General features: G+C 52.8%; 1 protein-coding gene across 1 annotated transcript in view; it reads right to left on the bottom strand.

Annotated features, from left to right (window-relative positions):
* Positions 1-19,703, bottom strand: part of ZFAT (zinc finger and AT-hook domain containing) — a 109,547-nt gene that overhangs the window by 79,182 nt on the left and 10,662 nt on the right. The window contains exons 2-5 of the mRNA XM_087825512.1: positions 18,775-19,026; positions 7,189-7,374; positions 4,740-4,890; positions 290-1,740 (exon numbers count right to left, since the gene is read on the bottom strand). Of these exons, the coding sequence (XP_087681638.1) occupies positions 290-1,740; positions 4,740-4,890; positions 7,189-7,374; positions 18,775-19,026 (2,040 nt within the window). The remainder of the gene's footprint in view (positions 1-289; positions 1,741-4,739; positions 4,891-7,188; positions 7,375-18,774; positions 19,027-19,703) is intronic.

The following is a 19,703-nucleotide window of genomic DNA, read 5'->3' on the forward strand; positions in this document are numbered from 1 at the left end:
AATGTGCCACGTGCCAGAGGAATGCCTCTTCTTGGTTAAGTTCTGGCGGAGGGGGCCTGAGCCTCTCCATGCATGCCTGACTGAGCCCGCACGCTCCGCTGTCCCGTCACCCTGGCCACCTTCGCAAAGACTCAACACGGGCAGCCACCCCTGCTCTCTGCACATGAAGGACAGCTCGTGTAGAAGCCGCTCTCTGCAGACACGTGAGCTCAAATCACACGAGGTGATCCGAAGCAAGGTGGGGTGGATGGAGTGAGAGGCCTACCAGCCGCCCTGCTGCCTCTCTTACCACAGTATTCACACTCCAGGTCTCCGTACACCTTCCGGATCCTCTCACACAGGCCAGTGTCCATCCGCCTCTTGTGCAAACTGTCCAGGATCCTCATGAACGCATTCATGTTAGCCCGGTGCTCGGGGACAGGTGTGCAAAAGTCAGGCGGGCGCAGGACCGTGTCCTCTCCACCAGCTTCCAGAGGAAGGTTCGAGGCCTCAGCTGGGTTTGACCTGAGACACCTACCGGGGTCTAGCCCATCAGATGGGAGGGCAGGGGCCTTCCGCCCTTCCCCAGCGGGACTCTCCGCACCCTGAGCCTCCTGGTTGGTGGCAGGGCTTCTGGCCTTGGGTAGCAGGAGGGTGACTTCTTTGTCCTGAGTCTGGGTGGAGTTTCTGGGCTCAGTGTTCAGGGTCTTCTCAGGAGCAGCGTAAGCCTCAGCAGAGCAGGTACCATTTTTCAACAACTCATCTGAAACTACCACAGGCGAGTGAAGGCCCGAGGAGACCTCTGAGACATCCAGCTCACAGGGGGGCATGGCAGTGCTTCCGGCCTGGGAGGTGACGGCTAAGTGTGCGGCCGGGGCAGGCACCTCCAGTGGGGCCTCCGGCTCCTTCCGTCCCCTCTCAGACTCCCCATCCCCAGGGCAAGCCGCCTCCTTGGGTGCACTGACCCCCTGGAACACAAAGTCTTCTTCTGCCAGCTGCAGCTGGCCACCCAAGGCTTCCTGCTGGATGTCCCCCCCGGGCTCCAGGAGGCAGAAACTCTGGTTGATGGAGTTGGTGAAGACCGAGGTCTCCTGGGCAGCCCCGTGCGCCTCCCGGATGTGGGAGCGCAGCCGGATGGAGCTGACGAACTTCTTGAGGCACATGGCACAGACATACACGAAGGGGTGCTTCCGTACATGCAGCTCCAGTGCCTGGTACTTGGTGGCCCCGTGGCCGCAGAGCTCGCAGGCAAAGGGCCACTGGTCCCCATGGACCAGCATGTGGCGGTCGCGGTCCAACTCGTTCTTAAATTTGCGCTCACAGATGTGGCAGTCGTAAAGCAGCTGCCGCTTGCCTTCCCTGGTCAGGAGGCAGAGCCCGTCCAGGGCCTCCCTGACCTGCTGGTCCTGCGGGTCGTGCACCTCACGGACGTGCTTGATGAGGTTCTTGACGTCAGAGTACTTCTTCTTGCAGAATCGGCAGTGCTGCTTGATCTTCTTGTGCACCCGCTCGATGTGCACCTTGAGGTGGCCCTTGCTCAGGCAAGTGAAAGAGCAGTAGTCGCAGGAGAACTTCTCGCCCGTGTGCTTGCGCAGATGCACATTGAGGTTGGCCTTGATGGCGCTGGCGTAGCTGCAGTGGGAGCACTTGTAGGGCTTCTCGTTGGTGTGGATCCGAAGGTGGGCCTGCAGGGAGTGCTTGAACTTGAAGACTTTGTTGCAGTACTCACAGGTGAAGATCTTGAGCTGGGTGGGCCCTAGCCTAGAAACAGATGACAGCACCATTACCGCTAGAGACTCTGCACATTCCCAGAGACCTCTAGCTCCTCCTTATGAACCAAACACCAAGGGCTCACAAGTGACTAAGTGGGACTGAGCATGGATGGACGGATGCAGTCATTCACCAGCCAACAGGAACAGGGAGCCATGGACCAGGCACATCCGAGGATGGAAGAGCAGGTGCATGTCCTCGGGAGCTCACAGTCAGGAGGAGAGAGGACAGGTCAGCATGTGGTTGCACCACAGTGTGTAAGAGTTGATAGCGATGTGAGCAGGGTGAATGGAGAAAGACACAGCAAACCTGGATGGAGGTGGGTGGGAAACTTGCTGAAGCAGAGAGGTGTGAGCTGAGTACAGAACAGGAAGAGGGGGGCAGGAGGAGGAACAGGCGTGTGCCATTCATACGACCAGCCGTGTGGAACTATCCACACAACCATGTTTGATCAACACAGGCTGTCTTGTCCTTAAATTAAAAACATATAAATGGGCTGCAGTCCATAGACACCAGAGGGTACAACTCACAGAGTGTAATTAAAATATTCAAATGTGAAAGCTACTGGTCTGCTGCACGCTAAACCTGAGGTTAATTTAAGGAAACTCATTTGGATCTTCTCAAATGATAAAGATATCCAGGAGGTGACACATTTTATTGGTGCAAAGAGCACCAAAGGCAGAAACCCTGGATTCACAACATTAACTAAGTAAACACATCTCGGTGTCTTCTCCTCTACTGCAAGGTCTGAATGGTCTCAGGAGAATCTTTTGCTGCAACTTTTTTTGTGTTATTAGACAAATACCTGACAGAGTCCTGGCACCCTGTGTCCTGGGAAGGAGAATGAATCTGATGAAGATGCTAAGCAGTCTGCATCTGACTCTCAAGCGTCGCCCCCGACCCTGTGAATAACACAGGGGCCACCTCCATAGGACTCCTACCAGATTATTCTCCTCGGTTCCCCGCTCAGTGACAGACACTCTCGCCCAGACAAGAGAAAGCGATCAGGCGATCAGTTTGAAAGGCCAGAATCCTTGATCTAAATGAAAGACTACAAAACCGCTCACTAAGCTGTTCTCACAAAAGTTAATAGCAGGGAGCTGTTTGAGGGACCAACATAGGAAACTACTTTGCATATTTTTTTTCATTTATTCACTCATTAAAAAAGTATTCAAGGCACTGGGGATACAATAGGGATGAAAACAAATACAACCCATGCTCTCCTGGAGCTAACCTTCTAGAGGAGCCATGGGCCAGCAGAACAGCCATAAAAATGAGCAGATAAAGACCATCAGGCTCCCTACTATGACAGGAAAAGGCAAGGCCAGGAAGAGCCCAGGTCAGAGCAGGCTGATCTCCCTGAGGGGCAGGACAGGCCACCCTGAGGACTGGCCAGCTGAGCAGAGAGCTGAAGGATGACCAGGGGGAGGGGAGACATCCAGGAAGAGGAAGAGGCACCTGCAAGGAGAGATCAGGGAAGTAAAAAGGGCCCAGATGGCTGGAGCAGAAGCTGAAGCCCAGAGAACCGGAGGGAGCACAGGACGGGCCGAGCTGGAGAGGTGGCTGTCCTGGGAGGCCCTAAGCCAAGTTCTCCTAATGGCGATGGGGGGCCTTAGAGGGTACAATCAAATGGGCACTTCCCAAAGATCTCACTGGCTGCAATTTCCAGAGCTGAGCAGGCTATATAGCATATCCTCAGGATATTACAGCATGTTGCCACAAAGCAGTTTGTGTATAAGATGAGCAAAAAAGGAAAGAAAGTACAATGTGGCTACTATTAAAAGATACAAAATTGCTCATAAAATATAAACTCAATTTTATAAAATATAGGAGCTAGAAGGGAATAATTAAAAGTATTAGCAGTGTCTAACTTAGAGTGGTGAGATTACAAATGATTTTTACATACTTTTCTGGACTTCCATAATTTTCTATATAATCTGTACCATATTTCTATGATACCTAACTGACATAACCTAATGGACATGTTGCTATAATCTAAAAGTTTGTATCTATATTTTGCAAAGCCAAATTATCATACAAAAAAGTCTCCTTCATAATTATTTCAAAATCGATACTATAAAATATTAATAAAACGTGTGACAATATAAATATAAATATTCATTAAATATTGCGTACATCCACCTGTAACTGAATTAGCATTTAGTTGAACCCCTCCCAACAGACCTAGAAATACAATGAAGATAATTAGCTAACATCTACAAATCAACCTGAATTGAGACCAGAATGATCTTCAAATTTAATTACATTACAGTTTTGCCAAAGGAATTAGTATTTTTACCACTTCATCGATAAATTCAGTTGCTCACATTTGCAAGAAAAGTGGACTGAGGCTACAAATTAATGCAGCACCAGTGTGATATCACGCCCCAGTGCAGTTAGAGCAACGCACATGCCACACACTGCCACACACTATCATTTACTCCCACCACTAAACTGAGTCAGACTCCACTGGACAAGCTTATGGCTGGTGTCACAGGGACTCGGAGGCACAATCACCTGTGTCAGGTCACAGGCGAGCAAAAGCTGCATCCAACAGCCACCGTGTCTGTTCCCCTCACACCCCCAGAACCTGACAAATGATAGGTGTTTAATCTGCTGAGCCGAATTCTAGTAGAAGAGTCTAGAGCCCACCCAGGTCGATTTGGCACTAAAGCTTATTCTCTCTTCAAGAACACCTCCTCCCCACTCTTCCAGAAACACATTTGCAAAGTTCAGGTGACCCGTCTGCTGTTCTACCTCAGCAAGTCCACACACAGCTGAGACAGGGACCCTGGGAGCATGTGGAGACCACACACTCCTTCACTGTGGGCTGCAGATGGGCCATAAAGAGGGCTTGATTCTTTGGTTAAATCAAGAAACCAATGTCCTTTACAAAACAGGTCCTGCTAATCTAACATGTTGTGCTCTCGCCCTCTGTGACGGGAACCAGCGCCCAGCCTCTGGCTAAGTCACACAGACAGACACTTTACCTGCTTGACTTCATGGGCTGCTCATATGGTGTCTGCTGAATGGCATACTCCTGGTAGCCTCTCCGAGGTGCCAGGTCAGCTGAGGTGGCCTCGGGGTTTGTGGCTCCTGTTTCAGGGGGGCCAGCCTCCACTGGAACAATCTTGGTAGCACCTGGAATGGAGGCACAATACACAGCACAGCCTATTAGAGGCATCGCGAGTGGCGCCACCCAGCCCAGCGCAGGAGCAGAGCCCAGGAAGTAGGATTCCTTACTGCAGGATACCATGCACGGAATCGGCTTCCCTTCCTGCATACATTTAACATGTATGCCTGTGCTTGGGGCAAGGGGCATGTTTTCTAATAACCTATCAAAGTGTGCTGAGGTCCATTTTCACTCGATCTATTAATTTAAAAAAAACACGTTTATATAGATGGATACATACATGTTTACCTGCAGGGTGTTATAGGAAATTGCATGTTGAACTTTACGTAAATGTAAACTGGCATCAAGACAGTTTGAGTAGTGGAATCAGCTGGTCAACGGTGAACAGGCACAGAGGCGGCCCAGGGTCCAGTCCCAATATGACCTGACCTACCACCTCGGGCCTCTCCCACCCATGCAAGGAAACACTCCAAGGTCACCTTCACTTGCACAATTCTATATGAGAAATTATCAAAGGCCTTTTATAGCAGCAGGCACTTCATACGCATGTATATACATGTGTGCATACAGACACATATATGTATCCACCTCTTGTTTCCGTAATAGCAAAGGAATTTAATTTTACTTTTCACTCCCACTTACAGAAATCTCAAAACACTACCACTGATTTTTTAAGACATTATTGTAGAAACCTCTGGAGGCAGCTGAGAACAGGAAGCTCTGTCCTGGGATTTTCGGTTCCCAGAAGACACGGCTCTGGAGTAGGTGGGGCGGGGAAGGTGGCTTTCCAGAAAGTTCCTCTAGCCCCACACTTAACGTGTATTATTTTCTACTTACCACCTCTCTCAGCACTGTGATTAAGAGGCATTTATTCAGCACTTTCATTTTAAGTAATAAGTTACCGTTAGCATTGAAAATTGATGCTTAAAAGGCTGTAGCTGTTTTTAAAATCCTAAAGTTAATTTTTAAATTTTAGTTGACCCAAATCACCCCAAATGAATAGGAAAAAAACATTGTTTTACTTTGGAATCTATGACCATAAACTGCTTTTAGTCTAAAGTAATCCTTCATGGAAGAGAACTTTTTAAAAAAGTAGTATAACATATCCACTTGCTACTGTTTGTAAAAGGAGAGGGAGACAGAAATTTCCAGTATTATAAAGTATTTGATGGACCCACTAAAAATGCACAGCAGGACTTAGGCAGCAGGGACTTGGCACTTAGCTCCGGTTTTGGAGAAGCATCTGCCTGCTGAGTGGGTGAGGGAAGGAGGGGTCCAGGAGAGGGGCTGGGTAAGGGGAAGAAGGGTCCAGGACAGATGCTGGGTGAGGGGAGGGGGGCGTCCAGGAGAGGGGCTGGGTGAGGGGAGGGGGGGTCCAGGACAGGGGCTGGGTGAGGGGAGGGGGGCGTCCAGGAGAGGGGCTGGGTGAGGGGAGGGGGGGAACAGGAGAGGGGCTGGGTGAGGGGAAGAAGGGTCCAGGACAGATGCTGGGTGAGGGGAGGGGGGCGTCCAGGAGAGGGGCTGGGTGAGGGGAAGAAGGGTCCAGGACAGATGCTGGGTGAGGGGAGGGGGGCGTCCAGGACAGGGGCTGGGTGAGGGGAGGGGGGCGTCCAGGAGAGGGGCTGGGTGAGGGGAGGGGGGGAACAGGAGAGGGGCTGGGTGAGGGGAGGGGGGCGTCCAGGACAGATGCTGGGTGAGGGGAGGGGGGCGTCCAGGAGAGGGGCTGGGTAAGGGGAAGAGGGGTCCAGGACAGATGCTGGGTGAGGGGAGGGGGGGAACAGGAGAGGGGCTGAGTGAGGGGAGGGGGGGGACCAAGACAGGGGCTGGGTGAGGGGAGGGGGGCGTCCAGGAGAGGGGCTGGGTAAGGGGAAGAGGGGTCCAGGAGAGGGGCTGGGTGAGGGGAGGGGGGCGTCCAGGACAGGGGCTGGGTGAGGGGAGGGGGGCGTCCAGGACAGGGGCTGGGTGAGGGGAGGGGGGCGTCCAGGAGAGGGGCTGGGTGAGGGGAGGGGGGCGTCCAGGAGAGGGGCTGGGTGAGGGGAGGGGGGGTCCAGGACAGAGGCTGGGTGAGGGGAGGGGGGCGTCCAGGAGAGGGGAGCTTCTCCTGAGTGGGGATTGGAAGGGGGATGGGAAGGGGTGAGGTGGCTGCGGTCAGTGGCCGCAGCAGCAGCCCCCAGCACCTCCCTGCTTTCTGGCAGTGACACTCTGGTGTCCCTGATTGATGGGGACAAGCTGCCCAGGATCCCAGGCTGCCCTTGGTGCAGCCTCACCCAAAGGTTCTCACGTCACTTCCCACTTGTCCCGGTCACCTGGGATCGCTTCGTGCGCAGTCAAAACCACGCTGACGATGGGTTTCTTCGCTCCGGACACCTGCAAGGCCTCTTTTCCGGAGGAGGTCTGGGCTCTCTCTGTTCTCTGTGCCCGCGGCCTCCTGGGGGCCTTTTCTCTACCCTCTTCCTTACACTTCTTTTCCAGTTCAAGGTCAGATGGGTCACCTAGAGAGCAAAAGCCAAGATGCATGAGGCAGCCACAGCGGGACGGAGCTGGAGGCGCACATGACCCTCCCACGGGGTAAGGAGAACGCATCTGTGGCGCACACACGGGTCCCGCGTCAGCGGCCACCGCATCACCTCCGGCATCATCTTTGGTTCTTCAGGCTTTCATTCCAGTCAATAAACATTCATCGCAGCCCTGCCACAGGCACTGTCCAGGCCCTGGGGCACCTTGCTGATAAAGCAGGCGAGCCCATCTCACTTCCATGAACCCCACCAGACTTCAGAGTCACCAACAAACAACACTGGGGAGAAGGTAAGATTGCTGCCACTTACAGCCTAAGAAGGAATCACTCACTTACTCAGCACACAGTGAGGAGGCACCGCTGTGCCAGGCATGGTGGGCGGGAAGGCTGCTAAGGCCCAGACTCAGACCCCCCCCCGAGCCCCGCGCCCCAGTGGGAGAGACAGGTGTGCAAACAGGTGCACCTGAGGACAGTCGTCTACACACCAACTTAGACGAGAAGGGGTTTGGACGATTACAGGAAGGGATGGTAGATTCCAGTTCAGCGGTCAGGAGAGACTTTCTAAGGAGGCAACCCTTCTGTTAAACATAAAAAACAAGTGTTTGTGGCAGGAGGTATTGCAAGAGGTGTATGGGGCAAGGACAGGGTGGTGAACATAGCGGTATTCCACTCGAAGACAGGACAGCGGAGACAAGGAGTGACCACTAGCCAGGTGTCCCTGTGGCTAACTTCATGGAGAGGCAGGGAGGTAGAGACAAAACCAGCGGAGTGAGTAAAAGTTAGGTCCCAAAGGACTGGGATGCCACAAGAAGTCCGGCACCTTCTGTGAGTGCCAGGGCAGAACGCCAATGCGCACGGGGACCAGCCAAGCCGCGCGAGTGATGACACTGGCCGAGGGAGGCACAGGAGGCAGGGCTGCGCTGCTGGGTCATGGGACATAGTCACCAAATCTTCTGACTGTTCAAAGGGAGGCTGGAAATCCAGATTTTTGCATGAAATCTAATTTTTCAGGGTTGACTTTAATGTAAAGATTTTTAAAACAATGGGGGAGCCAAGTAAAACATGTGTGAGGCTGCCTGTAACCCACCTCTCCCTGCCATCTGGAAGGCAATGGGGAGCCACTGAAACATCCGGGGGGGAGGGCTAGGAGCCTCTAAAACATCTGGGGGGCTGGGAACCACTGAAACATCTGGGGGGCTGGGAACTGCTGAAACATCTGGGGGGCTGGATTAAATTAGTGCTTTAAATCTGGGCCACCACTGGGGGAAGGAACTGAATGGGTTCAAGGCATTCAGGCACAACAGAGAATGCCAACGTCAGCCACAAGCAGAACAACAGCTAACTTCTCGTGGCTAAGCTTGCATCAGCCTGCGGGGTGGAGGCGTGGACATCAGAGTGAAGGCTGAGGGAGCATCGAGATCTTGAAGGCGCACTATTCCAGGTTCCTAAGCGAGAAGCAAATAAAGAGAAGGGACTGGGCTCTTCTTAGAATCACAGCCGCAAACGTGAAATAAGCTGCCCAAGAATCGAGTCCTCAAAACGTTATGGCGAGTAGACAGGTCAGTTCCACACGGCCCTTCACGACATGAGCCGGAGTGAGTGGATGGCTGTGGGGCGCACACAGGCGGGCGGACAGTGGGGGCTTGGAAAGCACTGGGTTATCGGGAGTGAAGCTGGAAACTGCAGTAATAAGGCAGAAGCCAGAAACAAGGGAGAAACCAAAGGGAGACAGCCCGAGGCGACCGGGCAACTATGCCACAAGCCCAGCAAACGCCTTAAGGGCAGAGCTACCAGGGAGAAGCACAAATTCTCAGGAAGGCAGCGCAGGCTCGAGATGAGGCAAGGGGGGAACCTGGCTAATGCAGATTGATCAAAACACACACTAACTTTCTGTGTTTCAGAAATGGAAGTCTTTGCGTGCTTGTCCCGTCAGCAGGTGCTTGGGACACTTGTAAAGCTGGTGGAAACAGTCTTACGACCTTTAGGAACCGAGGAAACAGTCTTACGAACTTTATGAACCAGATCAGAAAAAGCCCTTAGTCATATAATTAGTATCAACACTAAACATGTTAACACAGAGCTGGAAAGAAACAATAGCAGATGAGACCATGAGTCACACAGACCTGCCCATCACTCCCTACGGCCAGAGGGAAAAGGTCAAGGACCATCACGTATGTCCATCCCGTGAAAACGTCATGACCCCCAAAAACCTAAGAACAGGGTCGGACAAGGATCTCCAAGTCACCGCCAGTGGCTACTTTCTGCAATGTCTGATTTGCATCGTGCCTGGCGGCAGGTTCTGTTTCGCTTCATTTTATTGTTTAGTGGTTTCAATAAAAACATTTTGAAAGGTCTACAAATTGCCTGAGTCAGAGAAGCTCTTTATGTGGCTACACAGTAGGTAACACGCGTGCATAAATAACTACAGTAGAATGTAATGGATGCTGTCAAGGGGTAGAAAAAAAGCGTATTATGGGATTTTTTCTTTGCTTTTTAAATGATGCTTCATTTTATAAAAGAATTTGCCAGAGGATGCAATTCAGTATGTGGGTGGCACGGCAGGAATAGATATGTTCACCTAAAAGGAGAGCCACATTAGAGCTTGCGCGGCCGGCCCCGGGTTAGCAGCAGGAATCGCTGGCGTGGATGAGACACTGGGGAGACCACGGCACGCTTCTCCAAGACCCTGCGCTGGGCACACTGTACCTACACCCACCGTAGGGTCCACATGTTAAGAATACCCCGCAGAACTGTGTGCACGAGGCTGGCGGACCAGAGTGGAGGAAGGTTCAGAAGATTAAAAACCGATAAAGAGATGGAGCTGGCCTAGGTGGAGAAGACTGGATGAGAACCCATCTCTCACCGTCACAGCAGCTCCCATTCGTGTCCGAGCTTCCACCTCTCCATTCCCAGTGACAATGCTGCCTGGCCACCCCAGCAGCCGGGGTGACAGGGGACCTCGGCGTGGCCAGTGGGGTCTGGGTCATCTGCCAGAGGCTGCTGGGAATGGTTTTCTTCCCTGTAGAGGAAGGAAACACCCCTCTTCTTCAGCTGGGCATTGCTATGTCCACTGCTTGGAACTCAGGCAGCCACCAGCAACTGTGAGAGGTCACGCCAAAGACCAGGTCACTGTCTTGTGGGTCCCGAAGGGAAAGATAGGTCCCAGGACTGTGAGGACACAGCTGCACCACAGAACCAGCCCTGGGAGCGCTGACCCACACACCTCGTCCCAGGAGAGGACAGACCTTCCCATTCCAACCCTGTTCTCCCCTGGAGCCTCTGCTCAAGGATCTTGGCTAACACACCCCAAACCATTCTCCATCTTGGCCCTAGCCCTAGAGTTAAGCATTTTAAAATCCAAAACAGACCCCTGCTAAAAACCCTTCTGTGGCTTCCCTCCAGCTCCATTAGGAGAGAGAGCCAGACAGAGCCCCCAGGATCTGCCACAGCATCCCATGATCCCTGTACCTGCAAGGCCATGACTCCCCCCAAAGGCCCACATGCTCAACACCTCAGGCTCCAAAGAACTGAACTACAAGCTGACCGACCACCCCTGGCTGTGCAACCCCTAGACCTCACACAGCTCCGTGTGACGTGTGACGCCCAATTCACACACCGCTGCTTGTCCCAATGACAAACAGAAAGGTAGCTCAAGTTTGCACACACACATCGAGCCTGGCAGGGGCCAAGAAGTGACTTCCACACCATCACTCTGTCCTGTCCACAGAGAAAGGTGTCTGGCTCACAGGGGTCTGAACATGGTCTAACCACCCCCTTCCTCCCATCTGCCTCCCTCCGGCAGGCCCTAGTCCATCTCTGCTGGAGGCTGAGTAGGAGAAATAAAGACTGACAGTTGCTCTCTGTGCCCTCAGCTGCATCCCCACAGCAGCAAGAGGCCATCTGCTCTCATCACCCCAGCACCGCCCGCCTGCCCCCCGAGACACGCCGAGCAGCCGACTGGCACACAGGCCACCGCTGCAAACCCTGCACCCCGGCCAGGCCTTAAAGCCCCATTATGGCTGTGGGTGGCGTGTCCAGGGCTCCCCTCTGCAGCTGCGCTCCTTGCTGGGATGATGCAATTCTTGGAAAGTGAGGAAAGCTAGAGTTTTAGTTCTGTTCAAACAGGTGAGTGTCGACTTCCCTGCACCAAGATGGACCAGGCCCTCTGGCACCAGCAAGGCTAACAGTGGCTCCTCTGAGAGGGCAAGACATAGACAGTCAGACCCCAGATGACACCCAGGCTCCCTGGCCGATGCCAGGGGTGATGTGAGTAGTTCCTACCCATTTCAGAGGATGCTATGGACACCCTGGGCCTACGCAGCCTGCGTGGAATGGCGTGGAATGGCGTGGAATGGCAGCACATGATGTCTTTAGTAAATGCATCCCATGTGGAAAATAAAGATGCTGATGGAACTGGGGAGGGAGTGCGCAGTCATACCCCACATCCTCTAGGTGCTGCCTTCAAGACAAACTGCCTCACAAATATCCTGCTTCATGGACATGTGCTAATTACACATCGATTTTAAGGTAATATTTTGTCTTCGAATTGTATTAATTGTCTCAAAGACCTTCACTGAGCTCCAGAAAGGGCTCTTTATCCAATAGGATGTAATTTTAGTGAGATCAATAGCTGAAATCTGTCTGAGATGCTTAAAAGGTGGAAGAGATGGAAGCCATCAGGCCCCAGTGAGTCTTTATGGCCCTGCCCTGGGTAGGCCAGCAGGTCACAGGATGGAACGTCAGTCTCAATCCCACCCGCAACTGGGTTTCAGGGTGAACACAGGGTTTCACAGTAAAAGGGTTTTCAGGGTGAACAGGGGGTTTCAGGGTGAAACAGCTGACATGGTCTGCACCCGTCTGGTATTCTTCCTGTCGTGGATAATCACGAGAGGGAGGTAAACTCAACCAGCAGGACGATACTACTGCATCTTCTGAGGGGACACTGCCACTTGCAAAGCACGTTCACGAGCATTAACTGCCTGCAGCTCTATCACACGCACAGTGAGCCTTTCTAACCAGTCTTTCTGTTTCACTTTTTTCCCCCAAGGCTTGTAAACATGCTCTCCCAGATTACAAGCCCTGGGCCAACGTTTCCTCAGTGGTCAAGTTCACCTCACAAGGCCCCACTGTCTGAACCCAACGGCAACTGTGACTGGGTTAGGTGGTGGTTTTCAAACACATTTTTAGCAGCAGGACCTTCTTCAAGCAAACTCTTTAAGAAATTTTAATATAAACAATCACTAAAAGGGTGTGGCCTCCCTGGTTCCAGTGGCCCCTGCCAGCCTCCCGCTCACTACCCCACACCGCCCTCCAGCCTCAGGGAGAGCAGCTGTGAAGAGCCCTGGAGACAGCTTCACGACCACATGGGGGTGTTCAAGGGGCTGTGTCAAATACACCTGAACCAGTCACCGCTCCCAGTGGCCCAAGTACAGTCAAGGGTAAGTGAGCTGAAATCCCATTCTGCCTTTAGCTGACTCCATCTGGAACTCTCGTGGTGAGGTTCCAGGGGGATGGAGGCGGAGTCCCCTCACTCAGGTCTGGGGCTGGAATGACCGCTTCTGTATGTCCCTGTGGTTTGTGCAAGAAAAGGGGAGCTGCCCCTGGTGCCTCCTTGCCCCTCCCCGAGCCCTCCCCCTAGCCCGGCCTGTCTGCAGAGTTACTGACATTCTGGGAACCATAACCTGTAATTTTGTGACATCTATACATTATTTCTCTTCAACCCCAGCACATTAACATGATTCTTTATACTTTGTTTCCTTGTGAAAAGAAAGCATTTAAAAAGAGCTGTCACACTGCGCACAGTGGATGCAAACCCTGGCTTGGAAGCGGACGCTCACAGGTGGGAGCACCCCCCGTGCCCCCCCCCCACCCCCCCCGGAGCTGAGAGCTCTGCTCCTACAGGGGCCCGGGCACCTCATACGCAGGGCACATTCCACGCAAAACTGGAGGCAGCGCTGCTTCGGGAGCAGGGCAAGCATTGTCCTGTTCAGGGGCAATGAGCAAAACTCCAGTTATTCTAGAAGGTTCCCATTTGCCCACCAGGTCCACCCTCCTCCATTCTGCACCCAGCTCCCAGAGGCTGACCTGGAGGGTCACGTGGGGCCTCACTACCCTCTGGCTTCCCACTGAGTTTGGCCCATGGAGGCCCAGCATGAGATGGGAGGGACCGGGGGGTGGGTGCCCACGCTCTCGGCTCCCTCCCTGTCCAGTCACTGCAGGTTGACTTTACCTCTGCCAAGGCCTCAGTGCTCTCCTCAGAGTGCTGGTGACCACTGTCCCCTCCTCCTCTAAACCCAGGGCGATCACACCACCCACTGTTCCGTGTTCCCCCAGGACCCAGCCCTGCCCACACCTTCACCCACAATCCCTTCATTAAACTCTCAAGTTGCCAATCCGAGTGTGCCTTCTGCTTCCTGTCACATCCTGCGGGTCCACGGGCCATCCTTTCACTTGTCTCTAGCTGTCTCCTTTCTGTCCCCCAATCTCACCTTCATTCCCTCCCACGTAAAGCCACTGACAGGGCTCCTGCTCAGGTCATCAGGTCAGCCTGAGGCACGGTCCCAGGACCAGTGGACTCTCTACCCCAGGCTCGTCTCGTTTAGCTCCCTGCACTACTTCCATCACTGACCCCAGCCTGTGGATGCACCGCAGCAGGGTTCTGTGGAGGCTGCCCTGCTATTGTCCCCTCTTCTACCCAGTCCCCTGATGACCATCCGCTGAGGGGCCCAAGGCCAGGGATACATGCCCAGCTGGATGGCATCCCCACGGACACCCACCAGCCACCAAACTCAACATGGGACCAGGCCTAACTCGTCCTCTTTCCCCCAAACCTGCTCCTCAAGACTGACAGGGCCGTCCTCCACCCTAGCGCCCACACCAAGACCTACAGGGCACCTGCCCACTCCACCCTCTGCCCAGGTCCTGGGGTCACACGCCCTCAACAGCCCTGCAGCACTGCGTCCTCCCCTCCGCCCCCTCCTCCCTGCCCTCGCCACCACTCCCACCCACTCTTCAGAATACGGGGCCCAGGGGCCTTCAAACTTCTCTGCCCACGCCCGCCCTGACTGCCACCCTGCTCTCCCAGGCTGCTTTAGAAGCACCTTCTCTGGGCTCCCTGAAGACCCTGTGTCACCTCTACAGATGCTCATCAAGATTAGCCCAAAGTGTCAATGTCACTTTCTGCCCGGCCTACAGAACTCTGAGCAGCTTCACCACACACACCTTTGTTCCCTGACATCATGTAGCCAGGAGCCACCTGGTACACAAACAGCAGGTGCTCAGCCCCTACTTGTGACTCATTACTGAGTGACCTACGCAAGGGTTCAAAAATACCATCTTCTCAGCCCCTAGCTGCACGCGCATACATGCACGCACACCCGTGCACACCCTGAACTCTGGTGAGCTCCTGAAACCTTGCAAAGGAAAATGAAGCCCATCAGATACCTAAACCTCAATAAGTTCCTTTTACCTCAGAGTCTCCCTGCTCTTTGCTCACCCCCCCTCCTGCCCTGAGGAGTCCTTTGGGAGGGATGTCGAGCTGTTTCCCAGTCCCACTCTCCTAGCAGTGGGGTCTGTGCCCGGGACAGAGTCCTTGCACGTCATGACAGTCACACAGGCAGGCTGACACGGCAGCAGGCAAAGGAAGAGTTAACTGCACAGACGATCACACACTTGCAGAAAAATGTGTTCATTTACAACAAACACTGTGCTGATATTCTAAAGCACCTACTCTAAACTGTCCAAGAACTAATTAAGTCCCAGAACGCCCAGAGAGCCGAGTGCTAGCAGCCACAGCACTAGAAGGCCTAGGACAGTGGCCAGGCCAGCAGCCCGATAAGGATTATATTCTGGGCTCCCCACCAATTCCTCCCTCGCTGCTCACACAGCAGTTTAGAAAACAAATTAGCTGAAGTAATTCCATCTAACCTGCTGAACAGGCACCATCCCCCTTCCCTCAGGCTTCCTCACATCCTCTCGGCCCCTGCTCTGAGGAAAGGCCAGGCGAGGACCTGCTTGCGCAGTCGCCACAGGAAGGGGAGGAGGCCTCTGTCTTCCACCCGACCCGTCTCATGACATACGAACTTCAGAGAACGACCAGCATTGCTCAAAGGCACCGCATTCCCGAAGCTGCGGGCTTCTGCGTGAACCGCCATGAGGGGAAATACCGACCCCACCTCCCTCCTTCCCGCCCCACAAGGCCAAGGAAGCAGCCCGCCAGGATGCACCCACAGACATGGAGTCCGGCCCTGTCCCTCACGCGGAGGCCCCGCTGACACCCATCATCTGTCCGCCTCTCTGTCCTCTATGGACACTCAGCGCCCTCAGTGTCAGCCCGGCGGGGGGGGGGGGGGGGCAGCGAGAACCTGCTGCTGCGGCCCCCCCCCCCCCCCCGCTGAGCCTGCTCCTCTGGGCCTGGGGGCGCGGGGCTCAGCAGTACCTCGGGCTGTAAAGGCTGCGGGCCACTGCCATCCGCTCCGCCCTTCTCAGCAGCGGGGCTGTCGCTGCAGGAGAGAGCGCTCCTTTTCAAACTGGGCGTCATAACGCAAGCAGCTATGTGTCTGGGAAGAACCGTCACTGAAAGGGCCACTGTTCACAGGCTCCACCCTATGCCAGCAGGCCCCCGACGCAGGACACAGCAGGCAGCCCGCTGAACCTCCCTCCCACAGCCCAATGCAGCGGGGTCGCTCCCTTTGCCTCCGGCACCCCGGCCAGGCTTCTGCCACGTGGTTAATGAGCAGCACAGCCCCAGGCAGGCCTCCCAGATGCTGAACAAGAACGTCTTCCGTCAAACATCCTGGCAAAAAGTCCTGCTTTTCAGAGAGGTTTCTAGATGAGATATCTGGACAGTGGGGCTGGTCACCGGGACAGAACAGGGGAGGATCCTGTACAAGGAGCTAGGTAATGAGGTCGCTACTGAGCCTGCCAGGGGCTTACGCTGCCTTGGAACATTCAAACCGAAACACAGGGCTCGAGCCTGAGAGACAGTGAGGACACGGAGGACCTCTGTAAGTCACCAGGACGCCGGTGGTGGCTGACTCCATGGAATACACAGGAAGCAGACAGCAGTCTCCAGTGACAGTCACCAAAGAGCTCCGGTTCTCCCCACCCCAGGCACAGGGCAGGGCTATCCTTCCTGGCCCCATGAAGTCGGGTGGGGCCACGCAGGCCACGGTGAAACCATCCAGAGTTCCTCTCCCCTCTCTCAGGGCGGACAAGGTGGGGAGAAAGGGTCACCGGAAGGGCACTCCCCACACCGCAGTCACTGAAGATGGGGTGTTGTTGGAAACCAGCACCAAGATCCCCTCTGGGTTTCCAGTCACCTGATTAGCAGAGAGAACAGGAGGGTCGACAAGGCAGCTCAGAGAAACGACATTAGCACTGCACGCCCTCCACAGAGAAAAGTGTTACATTCAGAGGCCACTGCACTCCCTTCCCAGCTGCGACTTTTCAAACATGACTCGCTCGCAGCAGGTTTCAATCAGAGCAGCTATTAGTAAGTCAGCTGTGTGCTAACACAATACAGCAGAAGACACTCAGAATTTCGTAAAGAATCCTTACGAAGACTGCAGTGCACCTCAGGTAAAAACCTTCACTAAGTGCCCTGTCTTCTCTCAGAAGGATTTAACAAGAGTAGGCACCTTCTGCTACTCTCTGCATAAAATGACCCTGGGAACAACAAGCTTGGAATGGTTCAGAAGACCCTTTACAAACCTGACATACTGATTTCTGTAGGCTGCAAAATGTTTTTCAAAAACACCAGCTGTTGCACATAATGGCATAAAAAAATCTGTTTTCCTGGTTTCTTTTACTATTCAAATGCAGAATAAAATAAATGTTGAATACATATCAAACGTGTTATTTTAACTTGCCTTGGTTCAGTGCAGGGAAGAAGTTTATTTTGTTTTCCTCTAATTATTTTAACAAGCTAGAGTCAAGGTCAATTGTTTGAAATGTCACTAAGCGGCTCTTTACAGAGCATGTATTAAAACAATTATGCAAGAATTTCCCAAAGTGTGATATTGTGCTTGGCAAACTAAGAAACGTGGGGAAATCACATGGACGTCAGCCACAGGCAGCTGGGCATAAGGTCATCTCTGCATGTGCTAGAGGCTTCAGCAGTGGCCAGCAAGGCAGAAACACCCAGAGCTTCTAAGTTCCATTTGGTATTTGTTAAAGTCTGTTCAGTCACTCAAATCAATGGAACATGAGGCCATTGTCTGTACAGCTCGTTACTAGAGAAAGCTGATAATCTTATTAGAAAGGTCTGCACCTGCCTGCCATTGCTGAAGACACTGCCTAATTGATTACAGAGCAGAAAACAAACATCAGAGCCACACAGTGAAACTTTCACTTCTTACAAAGTTAGAGAAAAGCTGAGAGAGGTGCAGAGTGATGAACATAAACTGCATCTGCGAAGAAGAAAGGAGTCTGGTTTTAAGACACTAATGGGGTAGAGCAGGGCTGGCCGGGGGTGGGAGTGGGGAGACGTAGGAAGGTGCCCCAAACCCACCTCAAATAAGTGTGGTTCTGGACGATCACCACTGTGGTGATTATGAAATTAGGTCTGAAAAGGGAGTTTTCTAAGCCACTCTTAAAAGGTCAGGTGCTGGGAGATTGTTAATATTCTTGAAATGGCAAAATTACAGAATTGGAGAGATCGGTGGTTGCCAGGGGTAGGGGTGGGGTAACTATGAAGGGGGAGCCCCAGGGAGATCACTGAGGTGACGGGACCCTCTGTCTCCTGACTGCAGGGATGTCTGCACAACCTGCATGCGAGAGGACGACAGGACTCTGCATGTGTCAACTCCCTGCCAGCGTCCTGACGTTGATATTGTGCTACAGTTACGAAAGATGTACTATTGGGGGACATGGGGGAAAGTGTGCATGAGCCTCTCTCTACGATCTTTGCAAGTTCCTGTGAATCCATAATTACTTCAAAGTACAAAGTTTTACTTTTTAAAGGGTTTCTTAGACTTTGAACCAGACTCTTATTATTTCCTCTGTGTACCATGATTTGAAATATTTTATCTACCAAACTGCATATATAAAGACAATTCCTTTGCCCATATACATTGATCAAATGTGTATCTGTCTTAGCTCATTAAAGGTGGAGACCATTTCACCCTCTCTGCAACCCCAAATCATCTACTAAGATACCCGACTTGGACTCTCTGGGCACCAACCCCCAGATGACATGCTCAATTCAAAGATTACGCACAGTTATAGGCCAGGATCATTATAAAAATGAGCCCTTTCCCAGGGAGGTGAGAGTTGTATAAATATGTGCTATTTCCAAGTAATAATGGAAATGACAGTGAAAGCTGACAAGCGGCCGGCGCTCTGCACAGGGAGCCACCGCGGCCGGCCGGGCAGGTACCTGCATCCGCCTCGTCCTCCCCCAGGTTCAGCACGATGATGCAGATGTGCTTCCTCAGCTGGCGCGTGTTGGAGAACTTCCGCGAGCACTTGGGGCACTCCAGGCGGCTTGGGGCCGGGCCGCCGCCCTCCTCCAGGGCCAGAGGGCAGGCCTCGCTTGGACCGGCAAAGCTTCCCACTGGCTCCTCCTCGGCACTTGGCTTCTTCGTGGACCCCTTGGGCCTGCCGCGCTTCCTCTTCGTGACTGACAGCTCTACAAGGAAACCAGAGGGCACGATGCAGTCACACGGGGCGAGTGCAGGGCCGCAGACCTCCCAACCGTGGAAATAGGTTTGGTGTCAAGTTTTATTAAAAATGAAAAGCTCAAGGCCATTCCAGAAATTAACAGATGCAAACAATACCTTTAGTGCTAATATCTTTGCACCTGTATGCTAATATTCAGAGTTGGGCAAAAGTAGGTGTACAGTTGTTCGCATGGAAAATAATACAATGATTAGTAAATAATAATACAAGAATAAATTGTTTCACAAACTAACAACTGTAAACCTACTTTTGCCCACCCCCCGTATAATCAATTTTGTAATGTTGTGAGTTCAGGAATCATTTTAGCAGAACCTCTGCAGAGGCTGTCTCCAGGCCATAGCCTCACTTCAATCCAAGGTCTCGGAAACCACCAAAGGACTTCTCTGAAAGGGTTTCCAGAGGCTGCCCAGCTTTTCATGCTCTGAACGCATTACACAACTAGTCAGATTATTTCAAAGCATCATAATTGTCACAGCCAAATTGTTCTGATAAAAAGGAGATAAAATAATTATAATCTAAAACCACAAATTACAGAACTGAAGACAATAACAGTATTTCTCGAGTTTCCTAGAAGCCTAGTGATTTAATGTCATGATCCAAGCTGCTGTAGAGCAAGTTTCAGATCAT

Source organism: Miniopterus natalensis, chromosome 16, assembly GCF_054644295.1.
Source record: "Miniopterus natalensis isolate mMinNat1 chromosome 16, mMinNat1.hap1, whole genome shotgun sequence".
Lineage (NCBI taxonomy): Eukaryota > Metazoa > Chordata > Mammalia > Chiroptera > Miniopteridae > Miniopterus > Miniopterus natalensis.